Source organism: Asterias amurensis, chromosome 1 (assembly GCF_032118995.1).
Source record: "Asterias amurensis chromosome 1, ASM3211899v1".
Classification (NCBI taxonomy): domain Eukaryota; kingdom Metazoa; phylum Echinodermata; class Asteroidea; order Forcipulatida; family Asteriidae; genus Asterias; species Asterias amurensis.
Genome location: NC_092648.1, coordinates 3,850,645 through 3,863,449, shown reverse-complemented (window position 1 = coordinate 3,863,449; position 12,805 = coordinate 3,850,645). Strand labels below are relative to the sequence as shown.

Genomic DNA, 12,805 nt, shown 5'->3' with positions numbered 1-12,805 from the left:
CTAATCTGTATGTTGTTTATTTGCTTTTATATATCGATGAAAAACCACTTTGTATTAATACATTCAAAGCACTCCAGTAGTGTCAAGTACGCACTTACGGGTAATCGGTGACCTTCTATATCTCGTCAGTGAGGCAGACGATATTCTCAGGAACACAGGCGGGAAATTCTCTTCGCTCTCCTGGAACCACTCACAGTGACGGGGCTGCCATGGTACTGGCGACTTATGTCTGTCAGATAAACTGGGCTTGGTAACAAGTAATGGGGAGCTGATGATAGTATAAAACACTGTGAAAACGGCTCCCTCTGAAGTTACGTAGTTTTCGAGAAACGAATTTGATTTCGAGACCCCAGATTGAGATTTTGAGGTCTCGAAATCAAGCATCTGAAAGCACACAACTTCGTGTGACAATGTTTTTTTTTTCTTACATTACCTCGCAAGGTGATCTCTACCATCGAATGATCTCTACCATGTTATATTCACCATGAAGCCAAGCGGTTCAAATGAACTTGAAGAAATAACCTTAATTAAAGTTCCATTGAAACAGCCTGGCCAAAGAGTGAAATATTCAAATGACCCCCACAATTGGTGATTATTTGCCCTTCAGCTAAGTTAAAACTGTACCAAAAAGCCATTAACAATATCGACAGAAATGGCGTCCCTGTGGTATTTTTACACCAACAATTGCTTTTTCAACGGACGATAAAACCCGTTTCCATGGGAACATCAAGGCTCTCAATAACAAGTTTTCCCGAGCCCGACACAGTTTCCTTGGCTGCATTCACATTGAGGGGTTGCCATAGAAACATTTAAGGTAATTAGTTTTTGCTGTACTGGTACTTAATGAGCTAGACCTTGCATGGTAAACAAATAATTTTGATAATACTCCAATTAAGTAGGACGTGTCAACGTCAAACTACGAATAGCGCCCTCTGTGTGTACACATGGAGGCGGTTTAAAGCATATAACTTTGTTGGTTATATTATGCCAGCCAAAACCGGCACATCTCAAGACTTGTTCAGCTGTTACTTTATCTACACTTGAATTTGTGTTGAAATTATGTATGTTAAATTACCTCTTATGACTAGTGCGATATCTTGCCTGCCAGAAAGGCCCTGGAATGTTCTATTCCATTTTGTTTTTCGAACAGGTTACATGGTTTTTATCGTTGCTCTAAGTAACTTGTGTTTAAAGACATTGGACACTATCGGTAATTGTCAAAGACCAGTCTTCTCATTTGGTGTATCTCAACATATGCATCAAATAACAAACCTGTGAAAATTTGAGCTCAATCGGTCGTCGAAGTTGCGAGATAATAATGAGAGAAAAATAACCCTTGTCACACGAAGTTGTGTGCGATGGTTGAATTCGAGACCTCAAGTACTAAATCTGAGGTCTCGAAATCAAATTCGTGGATTTTTACCTCCTTCTAGAAAACTACTCCACTTCAGAGGGAGCCGTTTCTCACAATGTTTCATACCATCAACCTCTCCCCATTACTCGTCACCACGAAAGGTTTTATGCAAATAATTTTTTTGGTAATAATTACCAATAGTGTCCACTGCCTTTTAAGGTTGCAACCACTGGCTACGAATTGCGCCCTCTCGCAGCAGTCGATCCCAACACCATATTAAAGTTGTTGATAATATCAATAATGTAAAATGATGTGATGGGTGTACAAGAAGAAAGTGAGAAGTATTTCATTACTGGTCTTAATTTTAAATCTTAATTTTTAAGGAATTTGTTGAATTTTATTATGATGCCTAAGGATAATTGTTGATGTTTTACATGTACTGTAACAACTGAATAAAATTTTTCAAACGACTGAATAAAAAAGGTATTAACAATAAAGATGAATAAAATAACACAGTTATATCTAAAAGGGGCTACCATAAAATCTCAAATTCGAAATACAGCTTTAATCAGAAAGGAACAAATTTACACTAATGCAAAAGGAGTTGTCGTTATTACTGAGGACCTGTGGAACACCTTTTTTTGTCTGTCTAATACCAATAACATGAACATTTCTCACTACCCAACATTTTCAAAATAATCGTCCCTACTCTCAGTCATCCTTAAAGGCAGTGGACACTATTGGTAATTACTCAAAACAATTATGAGCATAAAACCTTTCTTGGTGACGGGTAATGGGGAGAGGTTGATGGTTTAAAACGCTGTGATAAACGGCTCCCTTTGAAGTGCCATAGTTTCGAGAAAGAAGTAGTTTTCCACGAACATGATTTCGAGACCTCAGATTTAGAACTTGAGGTCTCGAAATCAACCATCTAAACGCACACAACTTCTTGTGACAAGGGTTATTTTTCTTTCATTATTATCTTGCAAATTCGATGACCGATTGAGCTCAAATTTTCGCAGGTTTGTTATTTTATGCATATGTTGAGATACACCAACTGTGCAGGCTAGTCTTTGACAATTACCAATAGTGTCCACTGCCTTTAAGATGTGTTTATTACCAGGCGGGTAATCTTAGGCCCAATTATTCTGAATTCCCCATAGACCTACTTTAATCACTGACGTTATCAACCGGGTCTTCCCATTCTCTTCAAGGGGCAACGCTTCGCACTTCAAAAATCAAAGGCATGTCCCCTGCCGGGTTTAGCAGTGATTGAAACGAGTGCACCCCATTCTTTGCAATTGAAAGTAAATGATCCCCGTACCAACATTAATAGTCTCAACCTTTGAGTCTTGAAAGATAGCTTCCAAATATGGTATAGTAAGATAATCTGAAGAGAATGCAGTCCTTTGTTGTGCAACAAGAAAGCTCTTCAATTCCTGACCAACGAGGGCCCGCCCGCTGTACGTACACGATGCGTTACCTCGAAGAAAACATGGCTGACAGATAGAAGTCTCTACGTCTTTTGCTCCAGAAATGGCTGCGTTTTACCGCAGTTTCAAAAGTAAAATTACTACAAGTGCAATGGTGAGTTGATGAGGTTCTTGTCTTGAGAATGAAAGTGGTGACAGTGTTTATGGTTCGCATAATTTGGAGATATTTGGGGGTTCTTTGGCAGAGGCGGTAAATTTAAAAGCCGCATGTGTGACCGGCCTTGCACTGGAATTCTTAACCGGGAGATTTCGCACTGCGCCCCGGCAGGACGGTTTTGTCTCGCTGGCTCTTGTTCTTGGTCTTGCTCAATTCTTTGGAATTGGCAGTAACTTATCCACTTAAAGCCACGGTGGGAGGTGGCCATGAGTCTGTACGTGACTTTGTTTGTGCTGTGTGATGTTTTGGAATTTATCCGCATAATGGTCTTATAAAGAAAATTGTGAAGTTATGCTTACCAGAATATAGTTACCAGCCAATCATTATGTCACGTACGTATCAATGTGACTGACATTGTTTCCTGCTTATTTGCATAACAGAATAATTTTTAAACCATAGGCCCCATTTGTTCAATATAAGTGATCAATGTACCCTTCTTTGTACATTCTCTTGATTCAAAATCCTCCCAGTCTTAAACATAACTAGAACTCATTGACCATTGACAGCGGCCCCATTGACAGAGCTGATAAAGTTGTTGAGTAGGGGACATAAACAAGTCTAGTAGCGCCCTCTAGGGACCATGTTTTTTCTTTGTATTTTGATGTCCCTCGATTCTCTCTGACGACTAGGTTTAGTTGGTCTTCTCTTTAATTCGACCACACGCAGTTGTCTTGATATTGACATTGATTAATTAAGGGAATAAAAGGGTAGCGACGAGTTCTTACAAAGCTGGCAGGGTCGAACAGCAATAATCCTACCAACAGCTGTTCCTCTAAATGTAGCTTTTATTAAAATCAACCAACTTGTTAATTCTGCAGACAAAAAGGCGTGCCGATTTCTCCAAAGATGTTTTGCTCAGCCACAACAAAGTAAATGTCTGGGGCATATGTACACCTTCAGCTCAATGTCTACCTTATGAAGATGTACATCCAGATAGTAAGAGTAAGTATTAACCTTTCTTCTTTCCCCGATCTTGGGTAGGTGGGCTGTTTTTGCAGCACTGTATCATCATACTTTTACGCCACAACAAACTGCATTCAAGCCCATGTATAGATGACTGACACTGGTTGCCCAGATGACTGCCATCGGTTGCCCCACTGTATGGCAACGGCAAGATGTATGGTAATAGTTGCCCAGATGACTGGCAAAGGTTAACCCAGATCTAGAGTTTGGTTGCCCTGATGTTTGGCTGCCCAGATGTAGGTTGCCCAGTGTTGCCCAGATGACTGGCAAAGGTTGCCCAGATAACTGTCATCGGTTGCCCCACTGTATGACAATGGCAAGTTGTAGGGGATATGGTTGCCCAGATGCCTGATGGTGGTTGCTCTGATGTATTACAATGCGTACCCAAATGACTAACATTCATGGTTGCCCAGACATATGGCAGTGGTTGCCCAGATTTTTGTCAATCGTTGCACAGTTGTACAGCAATGGTTGCCATGATGATGGCAATGGTTGCCAAGAGGTTTGGCTAACTAGTTGCCCAGATGAATGAAATGTCAAGCATGTTTTACATAATTTTGACATTTTAATTTATGCCCTTTCTAGAAATGCGTGCCATTCTTCGATGAGTACCCATCCAAAGTGTTGGTGTCAGAGACCTGCAAGTGCCTATCGTCTACCTAGTCATCCATTGACCGTCTACACAACTAAGGTATGTAAAATTCCCATGGTAACTTTTAAAAACTTTTTAGTTGCCCTGATCACTTGGTTGCCCAGAGGACTGTCATCGGTTGCCCCACTGTATGGCAATGGCAAGTTGTAGGGGATATGGTTGCCCAGATGCCTGATGGTGGTTGCCCTGATGTATTGCAATGGGTGCGCAAATGACTAACATTCATGGTTGCCCAGATGTATGGCGGTGGTTGCCCAGATTCTTGTAAATCGTTGCTCAGTTGTACGACAATGGTTGCCATGATGATGGCAATGGTTGCCAAGAGGTTTGGCTAACTAGTTGCCCAGATGAATGAAATGTCAAGCATGTTTTACATAATTTTGACATTTTAATTTATGCCCTTTCTAGAAATGCGTGCCATTCTTCGATGAGTACCCATCCAAAGTGTTGGTGTCAGAGACCTGCAAGTGCCTACCGTCTACCTAGTCATCCATCGACCATCTACACAACTAAGGTATGTAAAATTCCTGTGGTAACTTTTAAAAACTTTTTAGTTGCCCTGATCACTTGGTTGCTTTGATGAATGACAAAGATTGCCCAGATGACTGGCAGTTAATGCCTAGAGGACAATGGTGGCCAACATGTATAGCAATGGTTGCCCATATTGTATGCCCTTGGTTACCCAGATGCTTGCCCAGTGAATGACGATACTTTTGCCAAGATGACTTGCATTGCTTGCCTCATGGCAATGGTTGTCCGGATTACTGGCAATGGCATGCCCAGATGAAAATTGCTTTAATGTATGACAATCATTGCTGAAATGACTGTCATTGGTTGCCCAGATGTATGGCAATGGTTGCCCAGATCTTTGTCAATGGTTGCTCAGTTGTATGGCAATGGTTGCCTTTACGATGGCAATGGTTGCAAAGGGGACTGGGTAGTTTCCCAGATGAATTAAATCTTAACCCTGTTTTACATGGTTTCGACATTTTCCTTTGTGCTCTTTCTAGAAATGCGTGCCATTCTTCGTTGAGAACCCATCCAAAGTGTTGGTGTTAGAGACCTGCAAGTGCCTACCATCTTTATACCCATGTCATCCATCAGCAATCTACACAACATTATAGGTATGTAAAATCCCTTCCGCTGTTGCATCACTTTTTTGAAGGGTTAAAAGATTGACCACATGAATGGCAACGGTAGCCCAGATAAAAGACAATGGTTGTCCGTATGTTAGGCTTTGGGTTCCCAGATGACTGGAAGGTAATGCCCAGATTAAGGACAATGGTGGCCCAGATGACAATGGTGGCCCAGATGACAATGGTTGCCCAGATGACAATGGTTGTCCAGATGACAATGTTGTCCATATATGTATGGCAATTGTTGCTCAAATGACTGACATTGGTTGCCCATATTATTGGCAATGTTTGTCCATATCATTGCCAGTGATTGCCCTTATCATTGGCAATGGTTGCCCATATGGTTAATGGTTAATGGTTAATGAGTTTAATAATGGTTGCTCAGATGACTGGCAGTGGTTGCCCAATTAGAAGTATGGCAATGGTTGCCCAAGTGACTGGCATTGGTTAGTATTTTCATTTGTATGGTTGCGAAGATGACTGGCAATAGTTGCTCTGATGTATGGCAGTGGGGTACCAAGATCCTTGTCAATGCTTGCTTAGCTGATGTTACTGGTTGCCAAGAGAACTGGCTAACTAGTTGCCCAGGTGAATTAAATATCAAGCATATTTTACATAATATTGACATTTTCATTTATGCCCTTTCTAGAAATGCGTGTAATTCTCTGATGAGACTCATCCAAAGTGTTTGTGTAGTAGACCTGCAAGTGCCTACCCATGTCTACCCAGTCATCCATCGACCATCTACACAACATAGGTATGTGCTTTGATGAATGACAAAGGTTGCCCAGATGCCACAGATTGGAACAACATCGCTTCTTTCATCAAAGCCGCTAACTCCACTGACCAATTAAAAAAACTTCTGAAAACACAGATGAATGGCAAAAAATGCCCAGATGTATGACATTGGTTGTACATATGTAAGGCTTTGGGTTCCCATATCATTGGCAATGGTTGCACATGTCATTGGCCACTGTTGCCCGTATCATTGGTAAAGTGGGCCCATAACTTTGTCAATCGTCAATCAGTTTCATAACGGTTGCTCAGATGACTGGCAATAGTTGCCCAATAAAAGTATGGCTGGATTCCAAATGACTGGCATTGGTTAATATGGTTTTTTTAAAGGTGTGGTTGCCTAGATGACTAGCAATAGTTGCCCTGATGTGTGGCAATAGTTGCCAAGATTATTGTCAATGGTTGCTCAGTTGTACGGCACTGGTTGCCATAATGATGGCAATGTTTTGCCAAGAGGACTGGCTAGTTGCCTAGATGAATTAAATATCAAGCATGTTTTACATCATTTTGACATTTTTATTTGTGCCCTTTCTAGAAATGCGTGTAATTCTCGGATGAGTACCCATCCAAAGTGTTGTGTCAGAGACCTGCAAGTGTCTACCATCTACCAATCCTCCATTGACCATCTACACAACATAGGTATGTAAAATTAATTTTGGTTACTTTTCAAAACTTTTTAGTTGTCTAGCTCACTTGGTTGCTTTGATGAATGCCAAAGGATGCCCAGAGGACTGGCCGTTAATGCCTAGATGTTGGGAAATGATGTGTGCCTTTTAGTTGCCCAGATGCTTGCCTCGTGAATGACAAAATGTTTGCCCAGATGACTGGCATTGCTTGTTCCATCGCATTGCAAAGGTTAACTAGCAATTGTTGCCCTGTGTATGGCAATGGTTGCCCAAATGACTGGCATTGGTTTACCAGATGTAACTGCAATGGTTGTCCATAACATTATACAATTGTTGCACGCTGTGACGGGGTCAATGGCGTATGTACACCCGAGGGGAAATGGCACCTGAGGGGAAATGGCACCTGAGGGGAAATGGCACCTGAGGCGAAGCCGAGGGTGCCATTTTCCCTCGAGGGTTTACAAAACCCATGGACCCCGTCACAGCGTGCAACAATTGTTTTGTTATACCTTTGTATAATTGTTATTCCTCTTCTCAAAGTTCTGTTGTCATCTTCAAACATTATTACGACGGACTATTTATTGTTTAATAAGCAGACGAAGGAGAAACAATTCCCTTAAACCCCCGGTTGTTTCGTACACAGCGCTGGAAATCAACCAACGCCAGGAACGATCAAGGTGATGTACACCGGTGTGCATCACTTTTAATGTTACCCGGCCCGTCCAGCCATGTAACATGCGTTTTTGAGGCGCATCACATGATTGGTTCTCGACCAATCAAACTTCACAGTTTATTACCGAGGTATAACAATGTCAATTGTTAAATAGTTGTGTGAATGGCTGCCCAGATGACTGACAGTGGTTGCTCTGATGTATTACCATCGTTGTCCAAATGACTGTAATTGGTTGCCCAGATGTATGGCAATGGTTGCCCAGATCCTTGTCAATGGTTGCTCAGTTGTATGGCAATGGTTGCCAAGAGGACTGACTAACTAGTTGCCAGATGAATTAAATATCACGCTTGTTTGACATCATTTTGACATTTTCATTTGTGCCCTTTCTAGAAATGCGTGCCATTTTGTTCGATGAGTACCCATCCAAAGTGTTTGTGTCAGAGACCTGCAAGTGCCTACCCAGTCTACCCAGTCATCCATCGACCATCTACACAACACAGGTATGTAAACTTCCAAGATGGTCAATTTTTTTTAGTTACCCAGATCACTTGGTTGCTTTGATGATTGACAAAGGTTGCAAAGAGGACTTAATGCCTTGATGTTGGGCAATAGTGGCCCTCATGTTTGGCAATGGTTGCCCATAATGTATGCCTTTGGTTGCCCAGACGCTTGCTCAGTGAATGATGAAATGTTAGCCCAGATGACTTGCATTGCTTGTTCCATCGCATGGCAAAAGGTTACCCGGATAACTGGCAATAGTTGCCCTAATAAAACTATGGCTGGTTGCCCAAATGACAGGCATTGGTTTTTTTGTTTATCGTTGCCTAGATGGCTGGCAATAGTTGGCAGTGGTTGCCATGTTTATTGTCAATGGTTGCTTAATGTATGGCAACTGTTGACAAGATCCTTGTAAATTTTTGCTCAGTTGTATGGCAATGGTTACCATGATGATGGCAATGTTTTGCCAAGAGGACTGGCTAGTTGCCCAGATGAATTAAATATCAAGCATGGTTTACATCATTTTGACATTTTTATTTATGCCCTTTCTAGAAATGCCTGTAATTCTCGGATGAGTACCCATCCAAAGTGTTTGTGACAGAGACCTGCAAGTGCTTACCCAATCCTCCATTGACCATCTACATACACATCTACCATCTACCCAGTCATCCCTGTAGCATCTACACAACATAGGTATGTAAAATCCCATTTTTGATGGTTCATTTGCCCATTCCAATGGTTGCCTCGATGTTTGGCAATGGTTGCTTGATCAATTGTAATGGTTGCACTGATCAATTGCAATGGTTGCCCTGATAACTAGCAATGGTTGCCCAGATGTCGGCAATTGCTGCCAGGATGTATGGACGGTCGCCCAGATGTATGGCAATGTTGCTCAGATGGCAGTTTTTGGTCAGAAGTAGAGCATTGGTTGCCCAGATCATTGTCAATCGGTGCTCAGTTGTTTTGTAATGTTTGCCCAGATGTACAACGGTTGCCCAGATGACTGGCAAATGGTTGCCCAAATCGATGGCAATGGTTGCCCAGATGTTTGTGGCGATCGTACAGATGACTGGCAGTTAATGCCCAGATGAAAGGCAATTATTGTTGACCATGACTGACAATGGTTGCACAGATGACTTGCAATGATTGCCCTGTTAATGGGTCAATGGTTGCCCAGCAGACAATAGTTGCCCTTTTGACTGGCAGTAATTGCTCAGATGATTGGCGATGGTGTCCCAGTTCTAGGGCAAACGTGCACAAATGACTGGCAATTATTGCCCAGATGAATGGTCATGATTGCCAGATAGATGGCAGAGGCTCCCCAGATGTTGGGCAAATGGTTGCCCTGTTGAATGGCAGTGGTTGTACAGTTGTATGGCAAGGGTTGCCCAAAGGAATGGCATTGGTTGCACATATTGTTGAATATGGTTGCCTACTTGTATGCCCTTTGTTCCCCAGATGCATGGCATTGTTGCCCAGATTGCAATGGTGTCCCAGACGAATGGCAATAATGGTTGCCCAGATGGCTAGCATTGGTTGCCCCTATGTATGGCAATGGATGCCCAGATTTATGGCAATGGTTTGCCCAGGTGATTGGCAATGGTTGCCTTGATGGTTTGCAATGGTTGCTCAGTTGTATGGATATTGTTGCCTAGATAAAGGTGGTTGCCAAGAGGACGAGCGATAGTTGCCCAGATGAATTAAATCTCAACCTTGATTTCATTTCTCCCCATTCTAGAAGTGCGTGCCATCCTTGGATGAATTCACAAAGTAACGATGTCAGCTAGAGACCTGCAAGTGCCTATTAGGGGCGAATTCAAAATTAAACAATCGGTAACTCGGGGTAAATCTTCATTTTCCCCCGGGGTTTTACAAGGCAAAAGGAAGTCGGACCATAATGAGCTCATTATCTACAGGTCAATGAACATTGCTCTTGGGGCCGCAGAGAGCCAAGTTTACTTCATTGATATCGCCGCCGGCCGCCCCGCGGTTTGGCAGAGGCTCGGTTAATCCGTAATTGATACTGTTCAACAATAGACCAGTGGAGTTTGCGGTCCATTGGTTTCTTTAGAACCATTGAGTACCTGAATGGATCAGAAGAACATTTATTGGAGCAGCCAGGCATCTGTCACTAATCCGATAATCCCTTGCTGACGTAATCCCAAGCACAACTCTTGCCTTTTGTTAAATTGCTCTTTGTATCCGTGGTCACCCAACCACAACCAAGTTGACCCAGCATGTGCAGACGGATATTCATGACTCTATTGTTCGTATGCAAGGCTGTAAATACCCTGTATTACCTCGGGGGATTCTGAAAAAGCCCCCGAGTTACCGCTTGTTTAATTTTGAATTCGTCCCTTATCTACCCAGTCATCCCTGTAGCATCTACACAACATAGGTATGTAAAATCCCATTTTTGATTGGTTCCTTTGTCCAGACCATTGGCAATGGTTGCCTTGATATATGGCAATGGTTGCCCGATCAATTGCAATGGTTGCCCAGGTGTATGGCAATGATTGACCAGATAAATGGCCTTGGTTGCCAAGATCAATTGCAATGGTTGCCATGAACTAGCAATTGTGACCAGATGTATTGCCATGGTTGCCCCAATGAATGAGATTGGTTGCCCTGATGATTGACATATGGTTGCCCAGATGAATTACAGTGATTGCCCAGGTGAGAGGTGACATGCATTGGTTGTCCATATTATTGACAATGGTTGCCTACTTGTATGCCCTTTGTTGCCCAGATACATGGCATTGTTGCCATGATTGAAAGGGTGTCCCAGATGAATGGCAATATGGTTGCCCAGATGGCTACCATTGGTTGCCCCAATTTATGGCAATGGATGCCCAGATTTATGGCAATGGTTTCACAGGTGTATGGCAATGGTTGCCTAGATGGTTTGCATTGATTCTCTGTTTTATGGCTATTGATGCCTAGATAATGGTATTGGTTGCCAAGCGGACGAGCTATAGTTGCCCAGCTGAATTAAATCTCAGCCTTGATTTCATTTCTCTCCTTTTCTAGAAATGCGTGCCATTCTTGGATGAATACACACAGTAATGGTGTCAGAGACCTACAAGTGCCTACCATCTACCCAGTCATCTATGTAGCATCTACACAACATAGGTATGTCAAATCCCATTTTTGAATGGTTTATTTGCCCAGATAGATCATTGGTAATGGTAGCATTGATGTATGGCAAAGGTTGCCCTGATGATTGACATTGGTTGCCCAGATAAATTACAGTGATTGCCCAGCTAACATGCATTGGTTGTCCATACTATTTACTATGGTTGCCTGCTTGTATGCCCTTTGTTTCCCAGCTGCATGTCATTGTTGCCCGGATTGAAAGGGTGTCCCAGATGAATGGCAGTAATGGTTGCCCAGATGGCTAGCATTGGTTGCCCAGATGAATGGCAATATGGTTGCCCAGATGGCTAGCATTGGTTGCCCCATTGTATGACAATGGATGCCCAAATTAATGCCAATAATTTCCAAGGTGACTGGCAATGGATGCCCAGATTTAAGGCAATGCTTTCCCAGATCATTGCCAATGGTTGCTCTGCTGTATGGCTATTGTTACCTAGATGATGGTTATGGTTGCCAAGGGGACTAGCTTTAGTTGCCAAGATGAATTAAATCTCAATCTTGATTTCATTTCTCCCCTTTCTAGAAATGCGTGCCATTCTTGGATGAATACACAAAGTAACGATGTCAGAGACCTACAAGTGCCTACCATCTACCCAGTCATCCATGTAGCATCTACACAACATGAGGTATGTCAAATCCCATTTTGGATTGGTTCCTTTGCCCACATCATTGGCAAGGGTTGCCCAGATGACTATAGCAATTGTTGCCTAGATGTATGGCATTGGTTGCCGAAATGATTTACATATGGTTGCCCAGATGACTAGTAATGGTTGCTTAGATGAATGACATTTGTTGCCCTGATGATTGATATAATTATGGTTGACCAGATGAATTACAGTGATTGCCCAGATGTATGGCAATGGTTGCCTTCCTGTATGCCCTTTGTTGCCCAGATGCATGGCATTGTTGCCCAAATTCGTTGGTGTCCAAGATAATGGCAATATGGTTGCCCAGATGGCTAGCATTGGTTGCCCAAATTTATGGCAATGGATGCCCAGATTTATGGTAATGGTTTTTCAGGTGACTGGCAATGGTTGCCCAGATTATTGTCAATGGTTGCGCTGTTGTATTGCTATTGTTACCTAGATAATGGTTATGGTTGCTAAGAGGACAAGCTATAGTTGCCCAGTTGAACTAATCTCAACCTTATAATAACAAGTTCTTATATAGCGCATTTCACAATAAACCGTATCAATGCGCTTTACTTTAGTCCCCTGGTCCCTGTAATCGTTATCAGCTCCTATTAGGGAGTATACAGCCCCGAGCTGCCGTGGCGCTCCGAAAGCTTTTCATTCACAATAT

The 12,805-nt window shown here is 42.4% G+C and overlaps 1 protein-coding gene and 1 long non-coding RNA gene across 2 annotated transcripts; both read left to right on the top strand.

Annotated features, from left to right (window-relative positions):
• Positions 1-3,677: 3,677 nt before the first annotated feature.
• Positions 3,678-5,741, top strand: LOC139944421 (uncharacterized). The gene is made up of 4 exons (XR_011786959.1): positions 3,678-3,946; positions 4,553-4,658; positions 5,028-5,133; positions 5,630-5,741. It is a non-coding gene; the product is annotated as an uncharacterized lncRNA (long non-coding RNA).
• Positions 5,742-6,407: 666 nt separating this feature from the next.
• Positions 6,408-10,507, top strand: LOC139943163 (uncharacterized). Its single transcript, XM_071939985.1, has 5 exons — positions 6,408-6,512; positions 7,086-7,189; positions 8,240-8,349; positions 8,900-9,040; positions 10,086-10,507. The coding sequence occupies exons 1-4, from the start codon at positions 6,424-6,426 to the stop codon at positions 8,909-8,911; spliced, it is 315 nt and encodes a 104-aa protein (XP_071796086.1). The 5' UTR covers positions 6,408-6,423; the 3' UTR covers positions 8,912-9,040; positions 10,086-10,507.
• Positions 10,508-12,805: the final 2,298 nt, after the last annotated feature.

Bases quoted from the DNA above. Each gene is read 5' to 3' on its own strand.
- LOC139943163 (XM_071939985.1), top strand. From the start codon at position 6,424: ATGAGACTCATCCAAAGTGTTTGTGTAGTAGACCTGCAAGTGCCTACC. The intron at 6,513-7,085 runs GTATGTGCTTTG...TGCCCTTTCTAG, and splicing joins CGACCATCTACACAACATAG to AAATGCGTGTAATTCTCGGA. The intron at 7,190-8,239 runs GTATGTAAAATT...TGCCCTTTCTAG, and splicing joins TGACCATCTACACAACATAG to AAATGCGTGCCATTTTGTTC.